Raw genomic sequence first — 26468 nt, 5'->3', positions numbered from 1 at the left:
AGGAGGCCAATGCTTGGCCTTCAACCTGCCGTCTTCCACCAGACATCCCATAGATGTTATGGTCCCCTGGGCAGGCGACACCAGTCATGTTTTGGCCATTCCTAGTGTGAACCCTCTCACTCAATCTCTCTGGCTTGAAGTTTTTTGAAGGGAAGGAGCTAAGATTGAAGCAGGAGTATTTTGTGGTGGCTGCTACCTTGCAAGATGTCATCCGACGTTTCAAAGCCTCCAAGTTTGACTCCAGCAAAAGTGCCGAAACTGCGTTTGATGCCTTCCCCGATCAGGCAAGTACTCAGTCTGAATACAGGTGGGAACCACTGACAGGATCAGGACTTCCATCTGACTTACTCATCAGCTGTCTCAGTGCTAAAAACTCTGAGCATCTGTATATAAAACAGAAGAGACTCACAAACATAGAAAACAAACTTGTGGTTACCAAAATGGGTGGGGGGAGACAAACTAGGACTATGGGATTAACAGATACATACTACTATACATAAAACACACATAAAACAGATAAGCTACAAGGATTTACTGTATAGCATGGGGAAATTACTTGATAACTTGTAAGAACCTATAAAGGAAAATAATCTGAATACACACACACACACACAAATGTGTATACATATATACATATAACTGAATCACTATGCTGTACACTTGAAACTGACACAGTATTTTAAATCAACTTCAATTTTTAAAAAAGTTGCATAGCTACAGTGTACTAAAGCGTTCCATGAAAGGTAGGTGCCTTATTTGGTGCATGTGTGAGCTATGGACAAGGACGGGGAAGCCAGAGACAGGCCACTGGCCACCTTCATGTTGCTCTCCTTTCCCCGTGTAGGTTGCCATCCAGCTGAATGACACCCACCCTGCACTTGCCATCCCTGAGCTGATGAGGATTTTTGTGGATATTGAAAAACTGCCCTGGTCCAAGGTCTGCAGAGTTTGGCTTCTTTTTCTTTTGAGTGACTAGAATATCTGTGATTGAGAGATTTTGCCAAAAGCTCATTTTTACAGTTTTTTAAAATAAGTAACTGTTGATAACTTACAACAATGAAAGGTGAACTTTGCACCGGTGCTGACATTTCTCAGTTCTTGGAGTAAGACTAAGAAATTAAAAAAAAAAAGACTAAGAAATAAACACCTTTCTAATGGGACACAGCTCAGTAGCTATATCAAGGCTTATATTGTGTTTCCCATTTCTGTGTCTAAAAGGATTCTAAATTACACTCTCTAGCCTCAGATTAGAGCTAATTGAAAGTGTCCCCATTGAATTTAATCATACTTTGTACTTTCTCAGAACATTACTTAAGATTTATTCCTCAAATTTTGTTTATTTAATAAACAAAAAACAAGTTAGGATTATAGAGAAGATTTATCAGTATGCTGTCTTAAGTTTTATTGGACAGTTTTGCTTCTTTTTTTTTTTTCCCACCCCCAAGAAAACATGTTCCCACTACCTATACCATTCAGGAACCTACGAATAGTATACGTGCACATAGAATTGTCCTGTTGCAGACAGGCCAGAGTTGAGGAAATGTTTGGCATGAGGGATGGGGTGCACCTACAGGCAGCTTCTTTGCAGAGGGAAGCAGCTGACACACACAACCCTTCCCCCTTAACCCCAACCCCCTGTCCCCCAGGCATGGGAGATCACCCAGAAGACCTTCGCCTACACCAACCACACGGTGCTCCCAGAAGCCCTGGAGCGATGGCCTGTAGCACTGGTGGAGAAGTTGCTTCCTCGACATTTGCAAATCATTTACGAGATCAATCAGAAGCACTTAGATGTAAGTCACTTTGACAGATTCATAACCCTTTGGAGAAGGAGGTCTAGAGATGTTAAGGGTAGCTGCAGTCTTCCCTCTTACCAAGCTTGAGGCCCAAACATCTTTTGGTCATTGATACATCAAAAGCATTCAAGTCTGGGTGGGGCTCTGTTAACAACACCTTTTTGAAAATATTGTGAAGTGGAGGGATGGCATCTCCCCAGGGTTAATAACTCAGTGCCTCTCTGTGGGAGTGAAGTTTTATGTTTACTCCATGGAAGGTTTTGGTTGGGAAGTGAATGATGTTACCCCAGGGTTGTCAGAAACGTGAGTGATCAGTAAGGCCTATCTCTTCCTTTGCCTAGAAAATTGCTGCCTTGTTTCCTAAAGATGTCGACCGTCTAAGAAGGATGTCTCTGATAGAAGAGGAAGGAGGCAAAAGGATCAACATGGCCCATCTCTGCATTGTGGGCTCCCACGCTGTGAACGGCGTGGCTAAAATCCACTCAGACATCGTGAAGACCCAAGTGTGAGCCTCCGTCCCTGTCGCAGTGGGTCTCACATTGCTCAGTAACAGAACAGTGCTAGTAAAGGCAGGGCTACTGCTGGAGCTGAGGAAAGGCCCCATTAAATGTTTGAAAGTTTTTTTTCTATGCAAAGAACCGTTCTCTAAAAGGAAAAGACCTTCTTCTCTTAACCATCCTAATTCTAGATTTAGGAGCAAAAAAAAAAAAAACTTTCTGCTCAAAAGTCTGATATATATGTCAGTGCCAGGAAATCATATAGGCGTGATTTAGATTTTTTTCTTGTCATTATTTTGAATTGCAAATGGATTTCTTTTTAGAATGACAGCCATAGCTGCTGTCAGCCCCTCCCTACACTTTTTAATCTTTCTAAGCCTACACTCTGCTTCTTAAATGTAACTCTGAACTTCATCCAGCATGCAGGAACCCGCCGTTGCAGCCAAGTTCAGTGATGTGTCTCTTCCGTCTCCAGATTCAAGGACTTCAGTGAGCTTGAACCAGACAAGTTTCAGAATAAAACCAATGGGATCACTCCGAGGCGCTGGCTCTTGCTCTGCAACCCGGGGCTGGCAGAGTTAATAGCAGAGGTAACCGGGAAGTGCTGAGGGGAAGCCGGGCGTGACTGGAATGTGGCAGGCTGGGAGCACACTTACAGTTTACTAATCCAGGCTGCAGCAGGGCTGGCCTCAGGCACGAGCCAGCAACTTGTGCAGCCCCGCGTGCACTGGCTAGGTTTCATTTTCTGCTGTAGCCATCTTAAAATTCTCAATTCCAGAAAAGGAAGTCCCACACATTATGTAGCTAGTCCAGGTTAACAGTACTCATACAACACACAGGTGGTACCCCTACTTAATAAAAGAGGATAACAAAGATCATATAAATGACCAGCAGAACCTGAGTTTTTGTCACTCTTTTTTGTAGACTTTCTGTTTTTAACACTTAGTACCACTGAAACTAATGGGCTTTCCTGGTGGCTCAGTGGCAAAGAATCCACCTGCCAATGCAGGAGACGTGGTTTCCATCCCTGGGTCAGGAAGTTCCCATGAACGAGGAATAGCAACCCACTCCAGTTTTCTTGCCTGGGAAATCCCATGGACAGAGGAGCCTGGCAGACAGTCCATGGGGTTCACAAAGAGTCAGATGCAACTGAGTGACTAAACAACAACAAAAAAACCACTGAAACTACACGTGAGGTACCAGCCAGTGTTCTTCCCGCATATCATCTCTAGCATCTTCTGTGAGTGAAGCCTTCCTCTGTGTTGTGGGGTGTAGATGAGTTTTAGGAATGTGAGCACCCACCACAGATGGACAGAAACTGCTCGTGTGGGTTTGACAGCCCTCTCTGATTAAAGTCACCTTTTGCCTTAAACTGAAAGAAAATTGGGGAGGACTACGTGAAGGACTTGAGCCAGCTGACGAAGCTGAACAGCTTCCTGGGCGACGACATCTTCCTCCGCGAGATCTCCAATGTGAAGCAGGTGAGGCTTCCCCACACAGATTCTTTCCTGGCCGCTGGCTTGGAGGGTTTATGCTCCAGTGTTTAAAAACAGACCACCACCACCACCCCCTGCACCAGTTCCTTCTGAGTCTCAAGGGCTCTGGCCCCATGCTCTGTCTCGACAGGAGAACAAGCTCAAGTTTTCTCAGTTCCTGGAGAAGGAGTACAAAGTGAAGATCAACCCGTCCTCCATGTTCGACGTGCAGGTGAAGCGTATCCACGAGTACAAGCGACAGCTCCTGAATTGCCTGCATGTGGTCACCATGTACAACCGTGAGTCAGCCTTGTGGCCCCCAGCCAGCCCCCCAGAGGTGCAGGTCTCGTCATCGGTTCCATCCTCTATCTCCATCTTTTTCAGGCATTAAGAAAGACCCAAAGAAGCTCTTCGTGCCCAGAACAGTTATAATCGGTGGCAAAGTAAGTTTGATTCCCTTCCCTGAGGACATAGGGTCTCTCCTCTCTCGCCCTTTCTCCACTTCCTCATGCCCGCCTTCTCTCATGTCCACACTCTTCCCCAAGGCTGCCCCCGGATACTACATGGCCAAACTTATCATAAAGCTGATCACATCAGTGGCAGAGGTGGTGAACAATGACCCTGTGGTTGGAAGCAAGTTGAAACTCATCTTCCTGGAGAACTACAGAGTGTCTCTTGCGGAAAAAGGTAGTGCGGTCCTCACGGACCATGGGGGCTGGGCCACAGTCTAGGGATGGATTACATACTACAGGAAAACGGAGCCACTGGCCTCAGGAGCCAGTGACTCAGGATAGAAGGTGCCAGTCTTAGGCAGTATAAGACCCTAGGCTAAGAATGTTTAAGGTGGCCCAGCTGACACTGAGGTGAGTGTCCCCAGAGTCCACATCAGAGGTTACATGTGCAAGCACATTTTATTCCCTGCTGGTCAAAGCTGGGTGCTGGAGAAGGTGGCCCTGAAATTTTGATAAAGTACAGACTTTGCTCTACAAAAGAAAAAAGAGATCTTCAGTTCCCAGCACCCGTTTTGCAGTAGAACACCAATTCCCCAGTCCCCAGCTATTGTTCTCGTAACTTCTTGGAAAGAAGGGCTGTCATTTGTTCAGGTGGCAGCAGGGAGTGAGGACACATGTCAGGCTGCCAAAGCCCTAGGTTTAGATGTGCCTCAGATAGGCACTCAGAGCAGGTATGGCATCCCCACCTGGGGACAGCCCAACTGGCAAGAAGCCAACATCCCTTTCTCTTCCACTGGGACCTTTATTTGTTTGCATCACGAAGCATCATCCACACGCATGTGCCAACTGTGTGTTTACCCTTTTCCCAAATTGAAAAGGGACCTTTCTCTTTTTGAGGTGTTTTTGGGTCCTCTGATGTTACAATTTAAGAACTGTCTGCATAAAGAACAAAGTTCTTTATGCCAGATTCTTATGGATGCAAATGAAGATATATCTAATCCACAAATAAGCTCTCAAAGCCCTATGCTTTGTATTGAGGGGGTGGGGAGGATGCTGCAGGCAGTATTTCTGTGTGAATCAAGCCACAGGTATGCCTCAGTTGCCTGTGGTTTATTTCCCCGCAGTCAAAGTGGAAGGAAGGTGATAAGAAGTAGAAGACAGGACACAATCCAGTTTGCTCAGATGCTAAAGGAGAGATTCTGAATTTTAAGGATCAAGAAAGAGAAGTTTCAATATTCATTTTATAAAGTTATCAATAGAAGAAATAAAACCATAACAGAAGCTGAATGGAAGAAGGGGGAGAAGAGAAGTGTAGGGTTGATGAAAAAATTAATCAATCAAAAGAAATGGAAAATTCCAATTCAAAACAAATGGAAAATTTTATTCAAGCCAAATTGAGGATAACCCAGGAACTGCAGATCAGAAAGCTCTGAGAACCCATTATTCTACCTATTAGAAGTCAAAGCAGTTCTATAAATTTTTTTTGAGACAGAGCTCTACACTAAATGCCATATTACTGACAGTATACATAATCCAGATCTGCCAATTACAAAGTAGTAGGTCATCATGTCCTAACAAGATCAAGAAGGAATGTTATCTTTTTTTTTTTTTTTTTGGAATGTTATCTTTTAAGGAGCTGTCTTATTGGTGCTAGGAGCATGTTGCTCTTTATGAGGCTATTTCTCTTTTTTTTAATTTATTTATTTTTTAATTGAAGGACATTTGCTTTACAAAATTTTGTGGTTTTCTGTCATATATCAACAAGAATCAGCCATAGGTACACCCATGTCCCTCCCTCAGGAACCTCCCTCCCCTCTCCCTCCCCATCCCACCCTTCTAGATTGTCACAGAGCCCCTCTTTGAGTTTCCTGAGACATACAGCAAATTCCCATTGGCTGTCTATTTTACATGTGGTAATGTAAGTTTCCATGTTACTCTCTCCATACATCTCACCCTCTCCCTCCTCCCCTCTCCCCGTGTCCATAGGTCTATTCTCTATGTCTGTTTCTCCATCGCTGCCCTGCAAATAAATTCATCAGAACCATCTTTCAATATTCCATATATATGCATTAGTATATGACATTTATCTTTCTCTTTCTGACTTACTGCACTCTGTATAATAGGCTCTAGGTGGATCCACCTCATTAGAACTGACTCAAATGTGTTCCTTTTTATGGCTGAGTTATACTCCATTGTGTACATGTACCACAACTTCTTTATCTCATCTGTCAGTGGACATCTGGGTTGCTTCCATGTTCTAGCTGTTGTAAATAGTGCTGCAATGAACACTGGGGTATGTGTGTCTTTTTCAGTTTTGGCTTCCTCAGAGTATATGCCTAGGAGTGGGATTGCTAGGTCATACGGTTGTTTTAGTCCTAGTTTGTTAAGGAATCTCCATACTGTCTTCCATAGTGGCTGTATCAGTTTTACATTCTATGGGGATATTTCTGCTGATGGGGAGGTTTGGTCCATGCATAACCCAAGATACACAATGCACAGTAGAGGAGAGAGAGGAGACCAAAAGGCAGAAAAAAATTTTTCTTGTTTAAATTTTTCTTGTCTTGCCATAAAACAGAATTTTATTTCACAGTTGTGTCAACTTTTGTAGCAGAGAGACAATGTGAAAGTGTGTTAGTCACTCAGTCATGTCTGACTCTTTGTGACCCCATGGACTGGTAGTACAAAATAAGCATATGCCTTTTTAGCATTGTGGCCATAACCACCAAGATAGCACATCAGAAGTGGGCAAGAGTGGTTGCTAGAGTCAAGGGGAAGAATGAGATCCATCCTACACCATTTGAATATTTATCGTGATGTGCATGTACTACTTTAATGATCAAAACAGACCAGCCAGATGAATGCTTAGATACTATATAAGCAGATCCAGAGAGACAGAACCACTCATTCTATCACTAACGCCTTCCTTGCAGTCATTCCAGCCACAGATCTGTCGCAGCAGATTTCCACCGCAGGCACCGAAGCCTCAGGGACAGGCAACATGAAGTTCATGCTGAATGGGGCCCTGACCATCGGGACCATGGATGGGGCCAACGTGGAAATGGCCGAGGAAGCCGGGGAGGAGAACCTGTTCATCTTCGGCATGAGAGTACAGGACGTGGCTGCTTTGGACAAGAAAGGGTGAGACAGCAGTCCTGCTTGCTGAGCATGTGTCCCCCCAGGAGGCTGCCGCCCCCCCAGGTGCCCCATCAAGTTGGGACATGGGACATGGCAGCAGAACACATCCTATGAATCAGGGGACCCTCTGACTGTTGATTAAGTCTTTGACCAGCACGTGAAAGCCAAAGGAGCTTGGGCACAAGTACATGGGTTCCTTGCTATTTGCTACCAGCTGTGGCAGAGCTGGCCTCATGAGCTATTCACTTCTCCCTCATTTGTGATTTTTACTTTGATCAAAAAACTGAACCAGTGTGTAGTTGAAGTTTTGCCTATAATTTAACCATCTAGTGTTCCTTTAAGGTCTCTAAGAGATGGACTAACAGGCAGTAGAGAATAGGCCTGGTTGTATAGAAGCACCCAGAATACTTGTTCCACTAAGTATCTGGATAAGTTTCTTAACCTGGATTCAAACGAGAAGTAAAGACAGTGCCGCTCAAAGGAACCACGGGAATCACAAAATTTGGAGGAGGTCGAATATACTTCCCAGCCCTTGGAAGTAAACTTTTGCTCAGTAGCAACATATCTGACTATCTGTGGGTCCAAAAAGCACCTGTATGATGCCTGTTTAGAGTCATAAAGTCTGTTTGAAATGAATCTTACTGTATTTACCAGATTAGACTATTGCTCTGTGACTAGGATTTTTATTATCTACTGTCCTTTGTGTCTTGGTTACAAGGAACTAATCAAATTTAGTGGGAAAAAAAAATCAGGATCTAGTTAAATATTATTTATACTTATACTCCTGTTGAACTCTATGATGACTATAAATGCCAGTATTTTTGAATGCCTTTTTCACAACTAATGTACCATCTAGTGTGCTGTTAATCACAAACAGAACCTTAATCACAAACACTAACAGAACCTTTTCTTATTATTCCCCCACTCGCTACCCCACAGGTATGAGGCAAAAGAATATTACGAGGCACTTCCAGAGCTGAAGCTGGCCATTGATCAAATTGACAAGGGCTTTTTTTCTCCCAAGCAGCCGGACCTCTTCAAAGACTTAGTCAACATGCTATTTTATCATGACAGGTGAGTTCCCACAAGAAGATGGTGCTACTTGGGCCATGGAAAAAGGATGAGAACATCTTAAATCAACTATAACAGAAACATGTAGATTAGCATAGATCTGCGATCTGGTAAGCTAACTTAGGCTTAGAAACAAAAAATAGGTATTCTCCACTAACAATGCTAGGAAGACTTAAGAACAAGATCCACAAATCTGGTATTCCTTTTCTCCTTCCTCTGGTGTACCCAGCTTTCAAATGCATCCATGTGATAACATTCTTACTTGTGGAAAGACCCATAGAAAGGTTGAGGGCTGGTTGAAACCCCTACAAATAGAAATATCAGACTGGTAAGCCAGCCATGCCTGTCATTAAGCAAAAGAGAATTTTAAATGGAATCTGAACACACATCTGTTAATGAAGCTTTCTGATGCTTTGTTTTTTCCTTTTAATCACAAAAACAGGTTTAAAGTATTTGCAGACTATGAAGCCTACGTCAAATGTCAAGAAAAAGTCAGCCAGCTGTACATGGTGAGTTCATGGCTGACTTACAAATGATGCCAGTTTACTACCGTTCATCAAAATTTTGGTTTCTTTTTCTAAATTACAGGGCCCCACTAACCAATCATAAAAGGGAAGTGAGGCAGCAATGTAGGTTTTTCAGATAAAAACTGGACTGTTCCCAAGTTCAGGCAAAGGTTGGGATTTGACATTTCAGTAGCAGTTGTAAATTTTTTTAATATCCAAATAAGAAGTCACAAATTATTCAGTATTTATTGAGCACCCACTATGTAGCAAGCATGTCCTAGAAACTAAAGAGTATAAAGCCAAGTCAGATACTCACTTTACCCACTCATTTATTCAGCAGAGACACCAGTGCCTCCTCCAAGGCAGGCACCATGCTGAGCGCTGAGACCCAGCAGGGACAAAGCCGTGGCCCCTCAAGGAGCCTGCTTGGTGCCAGGGCCCTGAAGCGGAAGCTCATCAGAGTCACCAGGCAGTTTTCTCAAAGTACAGACGCCCACTGCCCTCTGAGGGATTCTGACCCAGCAGTGGGTAGAATCACCATCAGCGTTTGAAAAATCTGCTAAAGGGATTCTAAGACTGAGCCTTAGAATACTAGAGGGTTGCAAAATAAGTACCTCTCCTGGACTATCCATGGAGTGGTGCTATATAAACAGAATATAAATGTATAGAAGGCGGGGGAGGCTTCATATTTGAGCTTTAAAAAAAAAGGAACGAAACAAGAAAGACTATACTAAGGAAGAGAGCGAGAGAGAGAGATGGAGGGAGGGAAGGAGAGAAAAGAGAAAAAGGCTAGAGGCATGTGAGGAACCCTCCATATGCAAAATCATGCATCTTTACCAAATAGCCCAACCCTCTAGGTACATTTGGTAAATATATGGAAAGGTGATCATCTCTGATAGGAAAGACTTTTAGTGAACTGCAGAAACCATAGAAGAATAGATACAGGAGGAAGCTGGCCCTGTGCCAAGACTCCAGCACTGGCTTCTTGCCCACACAGTCCCCATTTCTGCTCCCCAGCTAGAAAGCCATTATATAGCAGAACCATGGAAATTCATACAATCTCCACCTCCTGCCCTTTGGACATATCAGGAACTACTTACAACAGAAACCTACTTCACTGACATTTCTTTTCCGAGGCCAAGTGACAGGGTGGTTCCTACAGTCATCCCAGATATCCCACTGGGGTGTTAAAATAGGATCATTCAAGACCCATACTGCTTTACAGCATATCCCAGTCCCCCTAGAGTGTATATAAGCCAATTTTACATGCTGCCCAAGCAGAGGCAGTGCTGGAGTTAAGCGGAGGAGCTCGCTTCCTGTTCCCGGAACACTGGAGAAAGCAGCCCCACTCGGCCTCTGAGAACGCAAAGACAGAGGAAGGAAAATGGCCACCTCCAGCTTCAGCCTCTTGCCCTCAAGCCATGCTTGTGTGTGGAAAGAATGTAAAGGAAAAGAAGTAGAAGTAAAACAGAGCAGGAAAGGAAAATATACGTGAGCGCAAGCACAAGTGTGAATGTGGCTTTTACACAGTAGTCCTGTGATGGCCCTGAACCAAGGGATGCCCACCTAGCGTCCCAGCATTCCCCTCCACCTTTCTTCTTCGTTAGTGCAAATTGCAGCTTTTACTCTTATTGTTGAGGCATAGAAAACATGGCCCATGTGGTTGGGACGTCTAGTCATTATCCCCTTAAATAACGAACATGAAAAAAGGAAGCTTCTATTCTCTTATTTTAGTAAGTTTCCAAAGTGTGAATAATTTCAGACTCACAGTTTTAGTTTTTGTTTTAAATGCTTTTAATGCATTGCTGTCTTTTTCAAATGATATTCTAGTCATTGCCATCGAACTCCTTCTTAGAGTCCTTTACAAAATCGTGAGGCTATAAAATAGCTTATATTTTTTTACATAAAATTATGAAAGAGATGTATTTTATTTAGATATTTAGTCATATATTTTTAAGATAAAACCTTAATTGGTTCTGTTTTCAAACCCCAGCGGAGTATCTGGGATTCAGTGTAAACTTATTGGAATATCTACCTTCAGAAAAAAATAAGGAAAGAGAAGTCAGTGAATAAAGTCTACTATGGGATTGTTTGCCTGTGTGACAGCTAACATCCTATAGTGTTTCCTGAGCTCTGACCATGAGCCACAGGGTAAATTTCTTATATGGCATCTAGCAGACAATGGAAGTTAGTCCCTTCCTTTCCCCTGTAGTTTAAAGGAAGCTGAGATATCTTCATTCAAAGTGAAGATGGGAAATAGAGCTTACATGCCAGAACATTGTAACTATGGCAGAAATTACCAATTAAGGTTTCTCTGAGAGTGAAAAATACTTTCTTTTTCATTTTTAGAGAAATATAATCTTAAATACCCTAGAGGGCATGGCAGCCCCCTCCAGCATTCTTGCCTGGAGAGCCCCATGGACAGAGGAGCCTGGCAGGCTGTGGTCCATGGGCTGCAAAGAGTTGGACACGACTGAGCAACTCAGCACAGCACAACCATCTTAAATAGGAGAATAGCACAGGCTGCCCATCCAGCTCCCAACTGTGAAACAAATGTACTGATGATTCATTACAGTTTACTCCTGTCCCTTTCCCCCTGAATTATACTTGGATGTGCTTGGCCTGATGTCTGTCATACAGCCTGGTGTGCACTCAGGCCCTGGGCCTTAGATGTATGTGTCATTTACAGAATCCGAAGGCCTGGAACATCATGGTCCTCAAAAATATAGCCGCCTCGGGGAAATTCTCCAGTGACCGAACGATTAAGGAGTATGCCCGGGACATCTGGAACATGGAGCCTTCAGACATAAAGATTTCCCTGTCCAGTGAACCCAGCAGTGGGGCGAACAAAGCCAATGGAAAGTAAGTCGTAAAATGTCCTGAGAAAAAAATAGCTTCTTACTGGACTTGAACATTTTTACAACATTCTTTGATTTTGTTTCATTTTGTTAAATAATAATCTAGTTAAGTATCTCTGGGAATTGGGAGGGAAAGTGTATGACTCTGCTAGGGCTAATAAAGTGTCACTTTCCAAAGGCTATATGAGTGCCATCTCTCTATTTTGTAGCAGATTGGGGAGCAGACTAGGACTTTCCCCAGTGCTATTTGGAAGGCTAGAAAACAGCTTGGAGCTTTTTAATGCCTTTTAAATTAACTAAACTGAAATACAAATTATTTAACTATTGGAGCATCTTTCTTATACTGCTGTCTAGGTCCAAATCAAAGACCACCTTATCCACAAATATCCTCAGAATGTGGGTAACTGTACATTTTTAGATGGGATCAAATTTTTACCAAATTCTCATCCTCCATGGTGATGTTCCTGCATATTCCCCAAAGGAGACTATGATAAGATAAATGAGAACATCCCATAATACCCAACATCCATGCTTTCTTTCCCTTACTAAAATGGCAGGTGACTTATAAAAATGTCAGTAAGTTCAGCTCACTCAAGCAGCCCAATACAGTTATACATAAAAAGTTCACATCACAGCTGGTGTCCAGACCAAGTCTTCGCTCTCTGCTGTTCTCAGACTTCACGCCCACTGCTGGCTCAGGAAATCTCTGCAGGAAAAAGACCTCGATGATCTTACATGCCTTCCCCACCACGTGGTCTTAAGTAAGCCAGAGCAGCCCTCACTGCATTTAGCAGAGCAACTCTTACCTCACGGTATGTAACAGTGCAGAGCTTTTACAAAGGGAGTTGTGTCGGAAGCCAGGAGGAAAGATCACCATCTTCACCCTCTCTTTGTTCCTATATGCATTGTGGGCAATTTCATAGAGCTGCAAGGGGCAGAAAGACAAGGACTCAAAGGCTGATCCTTCCAGCTGTTGTTTTGTCTTTCTAATCTAATTTTCCTGAAAGGGTATAGAAACAACTGTCTTAGGGAGTTAGTTCCACTGAATTGGTGATGTGGCACCCTCCATCTCTCTGAGTGGCTGCCTGTATAACCAAGGAAGGAAAGCTGCACATCACATAGAACAGTGACAAGACCTCATCATACCCCCCATACCTCCCTGCAGGGGGACAAGGAACTGCAGTGGACCCCGACTACTCATTTAAAAGAAAAGGAACAGCATCCCTATTTTTAGAGCCACTGCAGAAAAGATTGCCTGGAAGTTCCCAGAACTTTCTGGGATCTTCTCTGCATTTGCTGATCCAGACCCCAGATGAGGAAGCAGAATCCCCTACATACACTCTTTTGAGCATAGCATGCTGATACTTATTGTGTACACCAGCCAACACAGCAACTCAGGATGCACAGAATCCCTTATAATGTCAGAGACCCTTCTTTTGGCACTAATCAAAGTTTGGCTGGCTGAGAAAATGGTGAAATTAGTATGTTTCCATCAGCCACTGAGCTTAGTATACCTTTTTTCCAAATTCCAAAGGTACCGTTTTGTCATCCTCACCATGTATGATGAGAAGGGGAGAAGACAGGAATTTGACACTAGGAACAAGTGGAAGAAAAGTATTCAGTTCAAGAAATACATTGAGATTTCTCCTCTTCTAAGTCCAGGCTTTAGCAAAACATGAAGTTCACCCAAAATAAAAGACACTCTTCTATCCCTCCCAGGAATAACAACTTCATATATAATAAGCTTCATATAGTGACATTTTTCTTCCAGCCAAGATTCTTCTATTTAGTCATATAATTTAATCAGGTATTTAATTTATTCTTATGTGATTTTTGAAAATAACAAAAACTGAATTTGTACAGAATTAAAAGAACTTCACTTTTCCCTTATTCTACCTTATTTCATAATATGTGGAATGTTTTAATTAAAATTAAAAAAATTAACAAAACCAGAAAATAATAAGAACTACCACAAGACCAAAGAGAACTCTTTGTAGCAATTTATTTACATTTCCCTGTAAATGTACAGGATGGACATGAGATGCTAACAGGTTTGACTAGCTTCCTGGTCAACTTCCTATTTGGCAATTCAAAAAGGCCATGACATGAAGAATAGCAAAATCCCTTTTTTGGCCCCTCCCAAATTCTGATACCAGCCACCCCTGCCACAGTGACTCACTGCTACTCCTCAGGATGTCAAATTCCTCAAGTGTGTTGAAATAGGAAAACATACTGATAACGACTGCCTATTTACAAGCACTCTAGATTCTCCAACTGTGAGAAGCTAGCTTGCCACATTCTAGTCACTGGACTTGTTGTTGGGTAGTTGGCTAGATGGTGTATGGATTTTGGTTACCTGGGGAATAAGGCCTAGAAGTCGGAGATTCCTCCAAGGAATGCTAGGTTAGACCCTACAGGACCTTTAAAAGGTCCTAAAATACCATAAACTACAAATCCCTTCATAACTTCAGAGAAAAGTACTGAATTGGTAAAGTTATTAAGTTAGACCTAAACATAATACCAAACACTAAAAATTTGTAGATACACTTTACCCCAAATCCTACTGCCCATCTAACAATTCTCATCTACCTATTCAGTAAGTTACATGATAATTACCCCCTAGAATCTAATAAACGACATCTTTACATGATTAACTTACTTTTCGTCATTGGGGAAGACTAGTTTGTCTTTCCTCAGGGAATCCATAACTGACTTTAAAAATCCTGGAAGTTTCCGGTAAATCTATTTTTCAAAAAGGAAAAAAATTAAAATATGGCCTAAAGCTATGTCATTTGTTAGAGGTTCTCACTATGAACTATAGTAGTAGAGAGTGTAGTGACTTTCTAAATATACTAAACTTTTTTGGAAAACATAACTTTTGTGATTTTAAAAACAATTCACATTACTTTCACTTCCACACTTTGGAAAATACAAGAAGGAAGAAAAACGAAATCACACATGATAAAGTAGACAGTGCATGGGGCTTCCCAGGTGGCACAGTGGTAAAGAATCTGCCTGCCAAAGCAGGAGACTCAGGTTCTATCCTTGGGTTGGGAAGATCCCTTGGAGAAGGAAATGGGTAACCCACTCCAGTCTTCTTGCCTGGAAAATCCCATGGACAGAGGAGCCTGGCAGGCAACAGTCCATGGGGTCACAAAGATTCAGACACAACTGAGAACTAATACGTTCACATTTTCACACTTGGTAGAGAAATAGGTACAAAATATGCAGGTTGAGGCCAGTAAAGACAAACTTCTGCTTCACAGTTTGGACGTGAGCCTGCTGCTTGCGGGAACCCACGTGGTTCCCCAGGGTCCGTCTGGCCTGTATTTCTGGCATGGCCGCAAAGCAAGGACCCACATTCAGGTGTGGTCTGGAGATCCTAACACTGCTTCTCTTTCCCTCCCCTCCTTTGCCCTTATCAGTGCTAAGGGCAAGATTTCTTGTCTTCTCTTTTCTTTGTCTTTGGTTCTTCGACCCCTGGAATCAGGACTCCTCTGATGAGAGCTCAATAAGAGAAGTCCTTTGACAGTTCATCTCAGGTTCCAGAGGAGGGAGGAGAAAGTGGGTTTCTTTCTCAGTCCATCCACTCCCGTGATCCCTCACTCCTCTCCAGCCAGGGGTGCCCCTCCGGACTTACAGGTCCAACTCCCCTCCAGCCCAGACACAGTGAGGGGCTCCTAGTTGGTCTCCCTGCCTCCTATTCTGGAATTGCACCAGATAAATATTCTTTAAATCTGCTGTTACAGATTGTGGGGAGTGGAACTCTATCTATTTAGAAAAACAAACAGCTCCTATCTTGGCTGCAAGGCCATCCACATCTGGCCACAGTCTTTCATCCTAAAAGCTGTCTGCCAGGCATTAGGAAAGGTAGGACTGAGTCCTGTTCCCTCCTTACAGGGTGAGTGGCAGTTGGGCAGGCCTCTGAGCCTCCACCTCCCTCAGCTTTCCGTGGAGGTCATGGTGCCAGACTCAGGCGCTGTGAGGATTTAAAAGGATGCAAAAGCTCTTACATAGAGGTCCCCCATGCCTCTGAGTATCTTATAAGACAGAATCGCCCCATTCTGGCCACATGCCTTGGCTCACCTTCTCCCCTCCTGTCTGTTTCCTAACTGCTCTCCCTCTCCCTCACCTCGCTAAGAAGTGAGCTTAGATCCTCTCTTTGTAAGTCTTCATTGATCACACCTGTGCACAACACCCTTCTCTTCCCTGAATTCTCCTGTCCCTGAAATTATTGTTCTGGGCCTCCCCCAACATCAACTTAGTCTCCTGTGTACCTGAGTGGGAAAAAGAAACAGGTGTTTGTTGAGTGCCCATGTTTTGCATGATTATTTTACTTAATTCAAAAATACAAATACACAAAATCCCTATGCAGTATCAACCTCATTATAAAAATAGGAAAAATACAACAAAGGGAAGTGGTCTACCAAAGTCATAATTGGTTAGTGGCAAAGACAAAATTTGAACCCAAACCCAAACCTGTCTAACTTTATGAAGCCCAGAGTCTTTTTCCACTATCCCATGCTGCCTTCCTATTCCAACTGATTCCAAAGTGATACATGGAAATCCATGTCATTACTTTATATCCCTATCTCCCCAATTGCAGAAAACTTCTTAAGGGTTAGGACCTATGCCTTTCACTGTGTCTATGTCTCACACCACCTACACTTTGTTACTCAGCAGTGCCTTACCAACGGCGCTCCACTGCTAATAAAAACAACTAATGGCCACTAAGCGGTTACTCTGTGTCAGCACCCTCACACATGCTTTTCATATGTGAATTTATTTATCCCAATAATCTTAAATAGATTTAAAGAAGCATTAAAAGCAATTAGTCCAAGGTTACATAGCTGTTAAGTGACACCGTGGGGGAAAAAACCCAGAAAGTCTGACACCAGAGCCATGGTTCTTAAAGAAAATATATTAAAACCTTTCTGTGAAGGTTTCAGAGATCTACCAAGGCAGTGAGGTCTTGAGTGGTCCAGACCCCAGAGAGAAGGGATGCCCAGAGAGGTGAGCCTCACACTCAACACCACTTTGCTCCTTGAGACAACTGCCAAGTCAGAAGAAAGCCAGAAAGCAGAGGCAACAGAACACAGATGAGATGACACAAATAGAAAACACAGTAAGAGAACAGAATATAATTACCATAAACTTCAGACTAAGGATTACATCTGAGGTGAGGCTCACTGCTCTGAGAAGTAACATTACAGGAGACTTCCAGGGTGCCAGGGGTGCTAATTTCTTGACTTGAATGGTAGTTACATGGAGGTTCGGTTTATAACTATTAAATCATAGATGTCTCTATTATGTTCAATTTCAGAATTAACAAAATTTCAAAAAAAAAAGTAAATGGAAAACTTGTATCTAAACTAACATATCTACAAGCTAGTGAATTTATTAGTAATTATTCAGAGTAATAGGAACAGATGTTCAATTAACTATCTTTAATATTTAATTGTCTGGAACCAATTTAAATGGCTTATTTATTGAATCTTAAATTACTCAGCATTCAGTATTTTGGATTGTAGAGGGGATTCCTGTAATGAGTTGAGCTTAGAGTGTACAGGCATTTTAAGATTATGTGGTTCTGTGAACTAGCTGTCCTGGGATGTAATGAGCTGAAATAGTTAAGCAAATTACAGAAACTTCTATGATGATTTACTGTATGAAAGATTCCAAGGGTAGACAGTTGGATTTAAATACCCTCAAGATGCCTTCCAACAGTAATCAACAATTTGCAAATTTGGGCTACATGTCCCCTCTAAGAATCGTACCTCTTTCTCTCTCATTTACTAACATTTATATAGAGGTATAACTGTAAGCAATTGAGCATGAGACATGGAATGAAATTATGGAATTAGCTAATATAAAAAACCACATCTTGTCAGTCAATCTTTTCTAATTTATCTTCTTGGAAAGATGGTCTTCTCCACCTGGGATGCCATGTAAAACTATCTGGCAGCTTCTTGAATTCTTTAGAGACTTTCTTATCATAAAATAATGAAAGATATGTGGTTGACATTCATAGGGCTAAAAATGACATATGAAAGGTTTATTTTCACTTTGAAAAGGGACAATAAATAAGTGAACCAAAGACAAGTCTATATATTAAAAAAATTATAAAAGAGAAGAGGTGTAATTTAGTTAATTGGACGGGGGGGGGGGGGTGGTGAAAAAATCTTTGGCTCTTAATAAGCCACTGAAGGGCTTCCCAGCTGGTGGTAGTGGTGAAGAACCTGCCTGCCAATGCAGGAGACATAAGAGATGCGGGTTCATGTCCAAGGTTGGGAAAATCCCCTGGAGTAGGGCATGGAGAAACCCATGGACGGAGGAGCCTGGTGGCCTCCAGTCCATAGGGTCTCAGAGCTGGACACGACTGAAGCGCCTTAGCACAGCACATACACAAGCCACTAAATCTACTAGAAGGAAATAAAAGAACAAAAATACAAAAGCCATTGTGCCCTCCTTTAATAGTAACTGGCTACTAACCTATCACAAGTTAGAATAACTTAGAAATATATAAGGCTAGTTAAGAAAGGGAAAATGGTTAATAAACAGCCTGCCTTTGACATCTTGTAAAGATGTATGAGACTCACCTTTAACAAGGGATAATTGATACTTGCAACCCATATGTTGGTAAATGGAGCTTCCAGGATAATTGCATCAGCTGGGAATCCTTGAAAAATAATAAAAAAGAAAGAACTCCCCTATCATATTTAAATCCTATCTCTCCTAAATAAGGGATCCTCGTCTTGTACGTGAACTACCTGCATCAAAATCATTTGTGAATCATAATAAATTGTTAAATTTGTGAATGCAAAGTAATGACCCCACACCAGACTTCGGTGAGAAGTCAGGATCTTGGGGGTGGGAAATGTGAGAATGCGCATTTTTAACCAGCACCGCTAGAGATTTCATTTCTGTGCACGTGATAAAGAAAATCACTACCTTTAAAACAAGCAGATTTTCATGACTTGGATAATTTAAGAAAGCGAAGGATTATAGGAAGGGAGAGTGTTCTGCAGAAGCTGATTAGGTTGTTTTGGCCAACACTCTGAGAACAAAAGATCAAATACTGAAGTTACCATATATGGGCTTTAAAATAACTTATTGACAATAACAAATGGTAAAATAGTGAAATAGTTATCTTACTGCCACTCTAGAACTCTATGCCCAATAAAAATATCCTTTAAAAGTAAAGATGAAATAAAAACATTTTCAGACCAAAATTGAAAGAATTCCTCCCCGACAGACAGGTGGAAGAAAAATCCCAGATGGAAGCATAGACATGTTAGAAATAATAAAGAGTAAAAAAAAAGGGGGGGGTAAATCTAAATATTGACTTGATAACATAAAAATAATAATGTTTTATGGAGTATGTGATATAGAGAAAATTAAAATACATGGTAGCATAAGTTGAGCACTTAATGGATTTAAAATGTTCTAAGATAATTACATTATCCAGGAAGTGAAGTATTCATTTATGTGGGAATTTAGTTCAGGCAATACAGCACTGTCAATACTAAAGGAGCCATGAGAGCTTAAAGGAGCAATGAAATGATGTTTGCTTTATTTCCATAAGTAATTAAGATTGTGTAGAGCAGGTGACACGCTTTAAAATGTTTACGTAACTCACCCTGACCTGTACTGCCAAGTAAAGTTTAAGATATAATGCAAGTGATTACAAGCTTTCAATGCATGTCAGAATCAAATCACCTGGTCCTATTCATAGAGTATATAGTTCATGAAGACAGCCAGGATCCAAGATACCTGTGTTTATAACAAACACCCCCAGCAGATTCTGATAAAGGCAGTTCTCAGAACACTTTGAGAAACACTGGCATATTACATAAGGAGGGCTGCAGAAAGCACGTCCTGCCTACTATTGCATAAAGTATAATTTCCTCCTCCTGTAGCAGATTACTCCATAACAATACTTATTTATCACTTCACATGATTGCTCTTTTAAGGTAGTTTTAAGTCTTTCCTTAGTATTTACTTTTAATTTCATGCCTCTGAAAACCAGCTATTGCTTTATATTAAATACAAAAAAAGAAAGTTCATTACACTATCCAAAACTGCCTAAAGTTGGGGTGCTTGTAGGTATCTCTGTGTTCAGACTGTACAGAATAGTCTCTTCACTGTTTTTATTTTCCCATCTCAAGCTGAGAAATTATACCATGTAAGCATTTTATCATACCCTTCTCTTCTAGAACTTTTGCAGCATTTGTTGCAACTCTGTAAAGAAATGAAAATTAGTACATGTGAAGCAGTGACTTAACAGTCAAGTAAACAGTACAAAATGCAACTTCCAATATGAGCATCTGATGAAAGCTCTTGACCCTCAAATGCACATAAACACAAAATCTTGCACAGGATTTCAAGGGATTCCACTGGCCCTAAAGAAGAATCCTTTCATTTAAAACTCTCAAGGAGAGTTCTGGAATGGGCTTCAGTGTCATAGATAGCCACAGAGTTACACATCCCCTTGAATTAAAAACAAGCACGCTGAGGTATAAGGCCCCTAGCCACTTGTGGAACCTGAGAGAAACTGTCTCCTAGCTCAGGGGTCCTCCTGCTGCTCACTGCTGCCTATGATATGACACTAACGCCCCAAGGATCCACCTAAAGACCCATCTTCAGACCCCACTTACCCTGTCCCCAGAGAGTGGCCCCAGAGGCACACAGGGGTGGTACCACTTCTCGCCTTGGTCCACTCATAGACACAAACTGCATCTGCAGTCAGTCCATCCTCCGTGGGTGTACCTGTCGAGTCCCCGAACCCTGCCCGCGAGGAAAGGCAAACATAATATCACTACCTCCAAAATGAGGGCCATCAAAAGGCCCCTGCTTATTGAAAAATTTTTGTACAGTGTTCTTAACACATACCTCTGTAGTCAACAGACAAGACATGAAAGCCACCGTTACTCAGCACCTGGATGACAAAGGAGCTGTTACCACTTTAATTAGGAGATGCAAACAAAAAGGTGGTCTCACCTCCTCAACACTTCCATAATCCTGGTGGTCATGGTTAATAGGTAGAGAAAAGATCCATTTCTGAAATCTGGTGTTTGACTTCAAATTTAAGATCAGACTCAACAGGAAAGAACAGCAGAGCAGGATCACACAGCCTGGGTCACACCCTAGCTCCGTCACTTACCAGCTATCTGACCTTGGTCAAGCCACTTAACATCTGTGTAATCTAGTCTGAGAAGTGAAAAACAATACTTTCAGGATGGTTGGAAGATTGCATGAGATGATATATTAAAGTACCTTGGGGACTTCCCCAGTGGCCCAGTGGTTAAGAATCTGCCTGCCAATGCAGGGGGCACTAGTTCAATTCCAGGAAGATTTCACATGCCACAGAGCAACTAAGCCCGAGCACCACAGCTACTGAAATCCATGCAAGTGGGAGCTCACGCTCTGCAACAAAAGAAGCCATGAATATGAGAAGCTGGTGCACTGCAATGAAGAGTAGCACCCCTGCTCGTTGCAACTAGAGAAAGCCCACACACACAGCAAGGGAGACTCAACGAAGCCAAAAATATAGATTAATAAATTTAAAGCACCTTGAAAGTGTTAAGTCACTCAGGCATCTCCAACTCTTTGCGACCCCATGGACTATAGCCTGCCAGGCTCCTCTGTCCATGGAATTCTCCAGGCAAGAATACTGGAGTGGGTTGCCATTTCCTTCTCCAGGGGATCTTCTGATCCAGGATTGAACCCAGGTCTCCTGCATTACAGGCAGGTTCTTTACTGTCTGAGTTACATAGTGAATATCTTTTGTAGGAACTTCCTGAAGGTAAGAATGCTACATAGAGTTGTAGTAGAAGCAGTCAATAATGTGAAGATATTCGTATTAAGTATGAACAGATAAAGAGTTAATATTGATCAAAAATAAATCACTTGATTACATGAAACCACTTTCAAGCCCTGAATAGATAAATGAGAAAAGACTATAAAAACATAATTTTAAATGAAGAAAATACAAATGACAGATGATGAGAAGGGAGGTGAAGGGGGACAAAACTTTACTATGCAGGCACTTTTAAAGTTGTATTTAGTTCTTACAACAGTCTTACAAGGTAGGTATTATCTTCATTTTACAGATAAAGAAACAGGGCCTTGGAGAACTTAAGTACCTTGTTCACACAGATCCAAATGGCCAGAACTTGAACCACAGCAACTGAACCAAGATCACACCTGGGCCTGCCTGGGTTCAAACACTGTGCTTCCCCCCCAGACATAGATGTGGGAGAAAAAAGAGAAAAGTGAAAGTGTTAGTCGCATCCAACTCTTTGCAATGCCATGGACTGTAGCCCGCCAGGCTCCTCTGTCCATGGGATTCTCCAGGCAAGAATACTAGAGTGGGTTGCCATCTCCTTCTCCAGGGGATCTTCCCGAGCCAGGGATCGACCTCCGGTCTCCTACATTGCAGGCAGATTCTTCACTGTGTGACCAAGGGAGCCTTTAGATGTGAGACCCTGAACTTCAAATACAACTGAACTAATGATGAAGAAGTAAATGAAACTTTTTAACATTTAAACTACATTCTTTCCAAACAAGTTATCCGAGACCCAGGGCAGTTCAGCATCCAGTGAAGCTGGAACACCCATGTGTTGCTTGTGGTCCCATAAGTTGAAGAACCACTTGACAATCAACTTAAACAACAGATCCTACTCCCAAGAATTTATCTCCAGGAAAAAATTCCAAAAGAAGAATAAACTACCTGCTTAAAGTTTTCTGTAGCAATACTATTCTAGAAGAATTTAGGGAAAAAAATTGTATCAAAGATGAGTAGAATATTTAAGTAAATAAATAATTGTCTATAAATAATGGAGAATGAGCACCCTTTAAGTTGGTAACTATGACATCTATGGAAAAACATCAAAGAATATTCTTAGTAAGTAAAAGAGCACCACATAAAATTATATATATAAATAATCAGTAACATAAAAACTTTATAGAGATTAAAAACTAGGTGGGAATGGCACATAAATGAAAACATTTATGTGCTGTATGATTGAAGTGATGAATGAATGAGAAAGGGGGAGAGAGAAGAAGAAGAATTTAATAATGACTTAATTATTAAAAGAAATTGCCTATCCAAAGGAAACAATGAAGAGCTAAGGAAGTTTGGCCAGGCTGGAAAATGATGACTATGGTCTGTGGAATCCAGAATTTGCCCGGAGGAAGAAGTCTTATCATAGCATCCCTACACATCCCACCCACCACCAGGAGGATCTGGCTACTCTTCACATCTACACCTACGACTCTGCTCCTTTCTATGCACATAGGAGACATACAGTTGAGCTTTGCCAAGATTAGAAGGGGAAAAAAATACATATTCTTACAGTCATCAGCATCACACCCTCCCACTTGGAAAGTACAAAGAGTGGGGTATAGAAAGCAAACCTAAAAATTAATAGGCATCATCACCCCCAGGCAAAATGGTAATCCAGCCCACCCACCACACAGGGTGATAGAGAGGGGAGGAGTAGACAGGAGAGGATGGCCCTGTCTGAACAGGGGAAGGGGGATGAAGATGGAGCTAGAGTGCTGAGCCTGGCAGGATTCTGGACCCATTCATGCTGTTAAATCAGGAAAGGGCTCTGGGGTGGGAACTGGCTGGTGGGAGGAGAGATCAGGTCCTGGGATCAATAACTAGACAAGCAGCCAGATCACCTGAGGGAGGGATTCCTAACGACCTCACGGGAGTGTGGGAGGGTTAAACAGTAGCTGGCCAGCCAGCGCTGAGTCAGACATGGTGAGGCGGAGAGCCTGCCATCTTCCTCACGCTGGGAAGTGCAGGGGCCGCCCCAACAAACCAGAGCAGGCAGCAGGCTGGTGAGGACGCCAGGCTGTGGCTGGCCACCTTCCCTCTGCTGAACTTTTTGTGGGGCCAAAGAAGAGCCTGAATGATGTAAGAGCAGACATTCTATGTCTTCATCCCATACCGCAGAAAGGTTGCTCCTGGTAGGAGGAGTGGCTTTTGCACTTAATATATTTTCTCAACCCAGCCCTCAGAAAAAGCAAAGAAATGTGTCTTCAATTCCTTCTGGTGATGAAAGGAACAAATCCATGAAAGTGTTTGAGACTCAGAGACGTTGCCATCTGTTTCAATCCCCCAAGGTCAACTTAGGAAAAGCAGTGCATTCAAGGGACTGTAGGTCCCAGACACCACCACCCACCCCCTTGCTCCCACACCAGGGAGCTCTCAGGAAATAACCTGGCTGTGGGCTAAGGAAGACCTTAGGGCTGTAGCCCAGAAGAGAATTAATGGAAATGTAAAATTGGTGCCTTGAGGCCCCTTCAGACATACCTTTACTAGCTTGAGTCTATGAGAAGCTGCCCTGTAGAGAAGGTTTAAAAGAAAAAGTAAGAATTAGGAATTACGATGACACATTCAACAAAAATCACTCTCATGCTGCTGGCATCTGATCTCACTACTTTCTTTTTCAGGTGAGACAAATAAATAACCAGGGGAGAGGGCACTACTTCTTGGTGTCGGAGCCCCTGTGCCTGAGTCAGGGTGAACTCCCTGCCTTCCCCACAGTGAGCACCGCCTGCCCAGACCACTAGCGCTTCACAACATAAGCATCTCACGAACGGCTGACGATCCATCTTCTTGCACCGCTGCACAGCAAAACCTATTTCTCAGAATACTTCCAGAAGCTTTTCAGGAAAAGGGATCACATAGTCAAGTTCACGAAAGTAAGATCTGCCTACATCCTGTCCGCTCTGCCATGAGGGACATGATGAAGTGAGGACAGAAACTCATAACCCTGGAGGTTCAAGAAACACTTTCTTCCAAATAACAATAGTCTGCTCTCTATGAACCACACAAAAGGGAGAAAAAGATGACTCAAAAGACAGAGGAGTCTTTAAAAACCATTTGCATTTTTAGAGCCACGTTTCTTAATATTAGTGAGTTATGAAACCCTTGGAACCTGTGATTAAAGCTATGGACCCACTGCCCTGAAAAATGTATCCGCTCTTCAAATTTCATGTACAATTCGAGGTTGGGAGTTCACAGACCCTCTGGGGCTTCTACAGATCCTAAGTCTAGAACCACTGCTTTCATCTAGGTTCCCTGTGACCTGTCATTTGGCCTCCTTCCAGATCAGTACTGCTGGAAGCAAGCTGAGACTTCAGGACAGAGGAAGGTAGCTAGTCCCGAGCCAGAAAATCTGGGAAAACTGGGGGCAAGAGCCGACTCACTCAGAGGGCAGACGTTGATAGTGTGACCCACAGGACATGTTAAAGAAAAGTATATTGTAACACCGTACCCAAGTTTGCACAACTGGAATAATGTTAAACAATGTGGAAAAATGTTGATTTCACAAGAAATCTCTGTAAACGTGACTCTAAGGCATAAACCTCAAGAAAGCCCCCTGAGCAAAGGCAAGGCTTGAGAAAGCCATTGTCTGACACAAAAGACAGTGAGTCAAAGAGACAGAGGCGAGGGAGCTGAGGGGCAGAGTCAGAGCTTGTCACTGAGTTTGAAGTGTCCCCCCCCCCAGAGACTGGGCAAGGTCTGTGGGTCTCTGAGGAGCATCGCCCCTCCCCCACACTGAGAGCCACAGTCAGAGCCGATATTCATCACCCACTGTAATGACACAGGCCCACAGAGGGGCTGGCAGTGCATCAAAGAGTCAGGCTTCCAGGAGGCACTCTTTGTTATAAAGCAAGGTTGGGATGACAGGAGTGGGCTGCGGCATCAATATTCCAGGCTACAATTAGTCAGGTGGCCCCCCCCCAGAGCCTGGGATCAGAATTCTAGGGGATCTCTCCTGGAGATCATACATTTGATTAAATCTCCATGTGGTTCTGTGAGAAGACCATTGATGTGGAAACTCTTCCTTATCCTCCATACCGCATACATATTTCCTATCAAGTCATCCATGGCTTCAGTTCATCATTTCCAACACTCTTACAGAATAAAGCAACACTGCCTTCTTTGAAATCAGTATCCACATTTTGAAGTTTGTCTCCCTTTCAGGTAAGGATCCACATTATTCTACATATGGAATATATAGATTTTTTTTTTTTAAAGAGAAGCCTATTGCTAGAACACCCTCAAATTCCAACAAATGGAAACAAATGTGTGGAAGGATGCTTACACAGTTAAAAACAGCTCTGCCTTGCATTCCCCCACAGGAAAAAAAATCCAAGCAAAGGCACTGACCTGTGCTGTGCACTGCCATGAAGATAAACAATAATCGGGTTGCCGTCACAGAGTGCTGCTTCATACCAGCTCCGGCCCTTCCCCTTAGCATCCTCCCCCCGGCAGCTGGGAACCGTGTGCCTGAAAAGTAAGGCAAGGTTTTAGCCAGTATGGACACAGAGAAGAATTCTCTATCCTCACCAAAAGTCAAAAACCTCCTTGTGTCCATCAGATGCATATTTACGTATATGAAACATATTATATACAAAACCACCTGGGAAAGCCCATATTAATTATTAGAATATATAAGTTATAGTTGTATATGCAAATATTTAATCTATTTATATACAAAAATTTATCTGAGTAATATACACATGGGCTTCCCAGGCGGCCCTACTGGTGAAGAACCCACCTGCCACTGCAGGAGACATAGGAGATGCAGGTTCGATCCCTGGGTCAGGAAGAGCCCCTGCAGGGGGGCATGGCAGCCCACTCCAGTATCCTTGTC

The 26468-nt window shown here is 42.6% G+C and overlaps 2 protein-coding genes across 5 annotated transcripts in view; one reads left to right on the top strand and one right to left on the bottom strand.

Annotated features, from left to right (window-relative positions):
* The window catches only part of PYGL (glycogen phosphorylase L), a 50499-nt gene extending 24740 nt beyond the window's left edge, over positions 1 to 25759 (top strand). Inside the window, exons 8-22 of one of the 2 annotated variants that reach the window (XM_070469116.1) lie at positions 141 to 284; positions 845 to 937; positions 1647 to 1793; positions 2138 to 2301; positions 2769 to 2883; positions 3673 to 3774; positions 3920 to 4067; positions 4153 to 4211; positions 4314 to 4455; positions 7151 to 7358; positions 8295 to 8429; positions 8869 to 8935; positions 11622 to 11794; positions 12466 to 12602; positions 24256 to 25759. In XM_070469116.1, the coding sequence (XP_070325217.1) occupies positions 141 to 284; positions 845 to 937; positions 1647 to 1793; positions 2138 to 2301; positions 2769 to 2883; positions 3673 to 3774; positions 3920 to 4067; positions 4153 to 4211; positions 4314 to 4455; positions 7151 to 7358; positions 8295 to 8429; positions 8869 to 8935; positions 11622 to 11794; positions 12466 to 12602; positions 24256 to 24272 (1851 nt within the window). In that variant the 3' untranslated portion in view covers positions 24273 to 25759. The remainder of the gene's footprint in view (positions 1 to 140; positions 285 to 844; positions 938 to 1646; positions 1794 to 2137; positions 2302 to 2768; positions 2884 to 3672; positions 3775 to 3919; positions 4068 to 4152; positions 4212 to 4313; positions 4456 to 7150; positions 7359 to 8294; positions 8430 to 8868; positions 8936 to 11621; positions 11795 to 12465; positions 12603 to 24255) is intronic. The other variant, XM_020897977.2, reaches the window with a different exon arrangement.
* Positions 1 to 26468, bottom strand: part of ABHD12B (abhydrolase domain containing 12B) — a 42845-nt gene that overhangs the window by 8211 nt on the left and 8166 nt on the right. For 2 of the 3 annotated variants that reach the window (XM_020897978.2, XM_020897979.2), the window contains 10 exons: positions 25982 to 26101; positions 24116 to 24146; positions 20683 to 20728; positions 20448 to 20577; positions 19994 to 20031; positions 18390 to 18469; positions 14450 to 14532; positions 13305 to 13383; positions 12597 to 12715; positions 10703 to 12496 (listed from right to left, as the gene is read on the bottom strand). In XM_020897978.2, coding sequence (XP_020753637.1) covers positions 12469 to 12496; positions 12597 to 12715; positions 13305 to 13383; positions 14450 to 14532; positions 18390 to 18469; positions 19994 to 20031; positions 20448 to 20577; positions 20683 to 20728; positions 24116 to 24146; positions 25982 to 26101 — 754 coding nt within the window. In that variant the 3' untranslated portion in view covers positions 10703 to 12468. Of the gene's footprint in view, positions 1 to 10702; positions 12497 to 12596; positions 12716 to 13304; positions 13384 to 14449; positions 14533 to 18389; positions 18470 to 19993; positions 20032 to 20447; positions 20578 to 20682; positions 20729 to 24115; positions 24147 to 25981; positions 26102 to 26468 lie in introns of those variants that run through there. The other variant, XM_070469117.1, reaches the window with a different exon arrangement.

The sequence above is a fragment of the Odocoileus virginianus genome, chromosome 6 (assembly GCF_023699985.2).
Source record: "Odocoileus virginianus isolate 20LAN1187 ecotype Illinois chromosome 6, Ovbor_1.2, whole genome shotgun sequence".
Lineage (NCBI taxonomy): Eukaryota > Metazoa > Chordata > Mammalia > Artiodactyla > Cervidae > Odocoileus > Odocoileus virginianus.
This window is presented reverse-complemented; position numbering and strand designations above follow the sequence as displayed.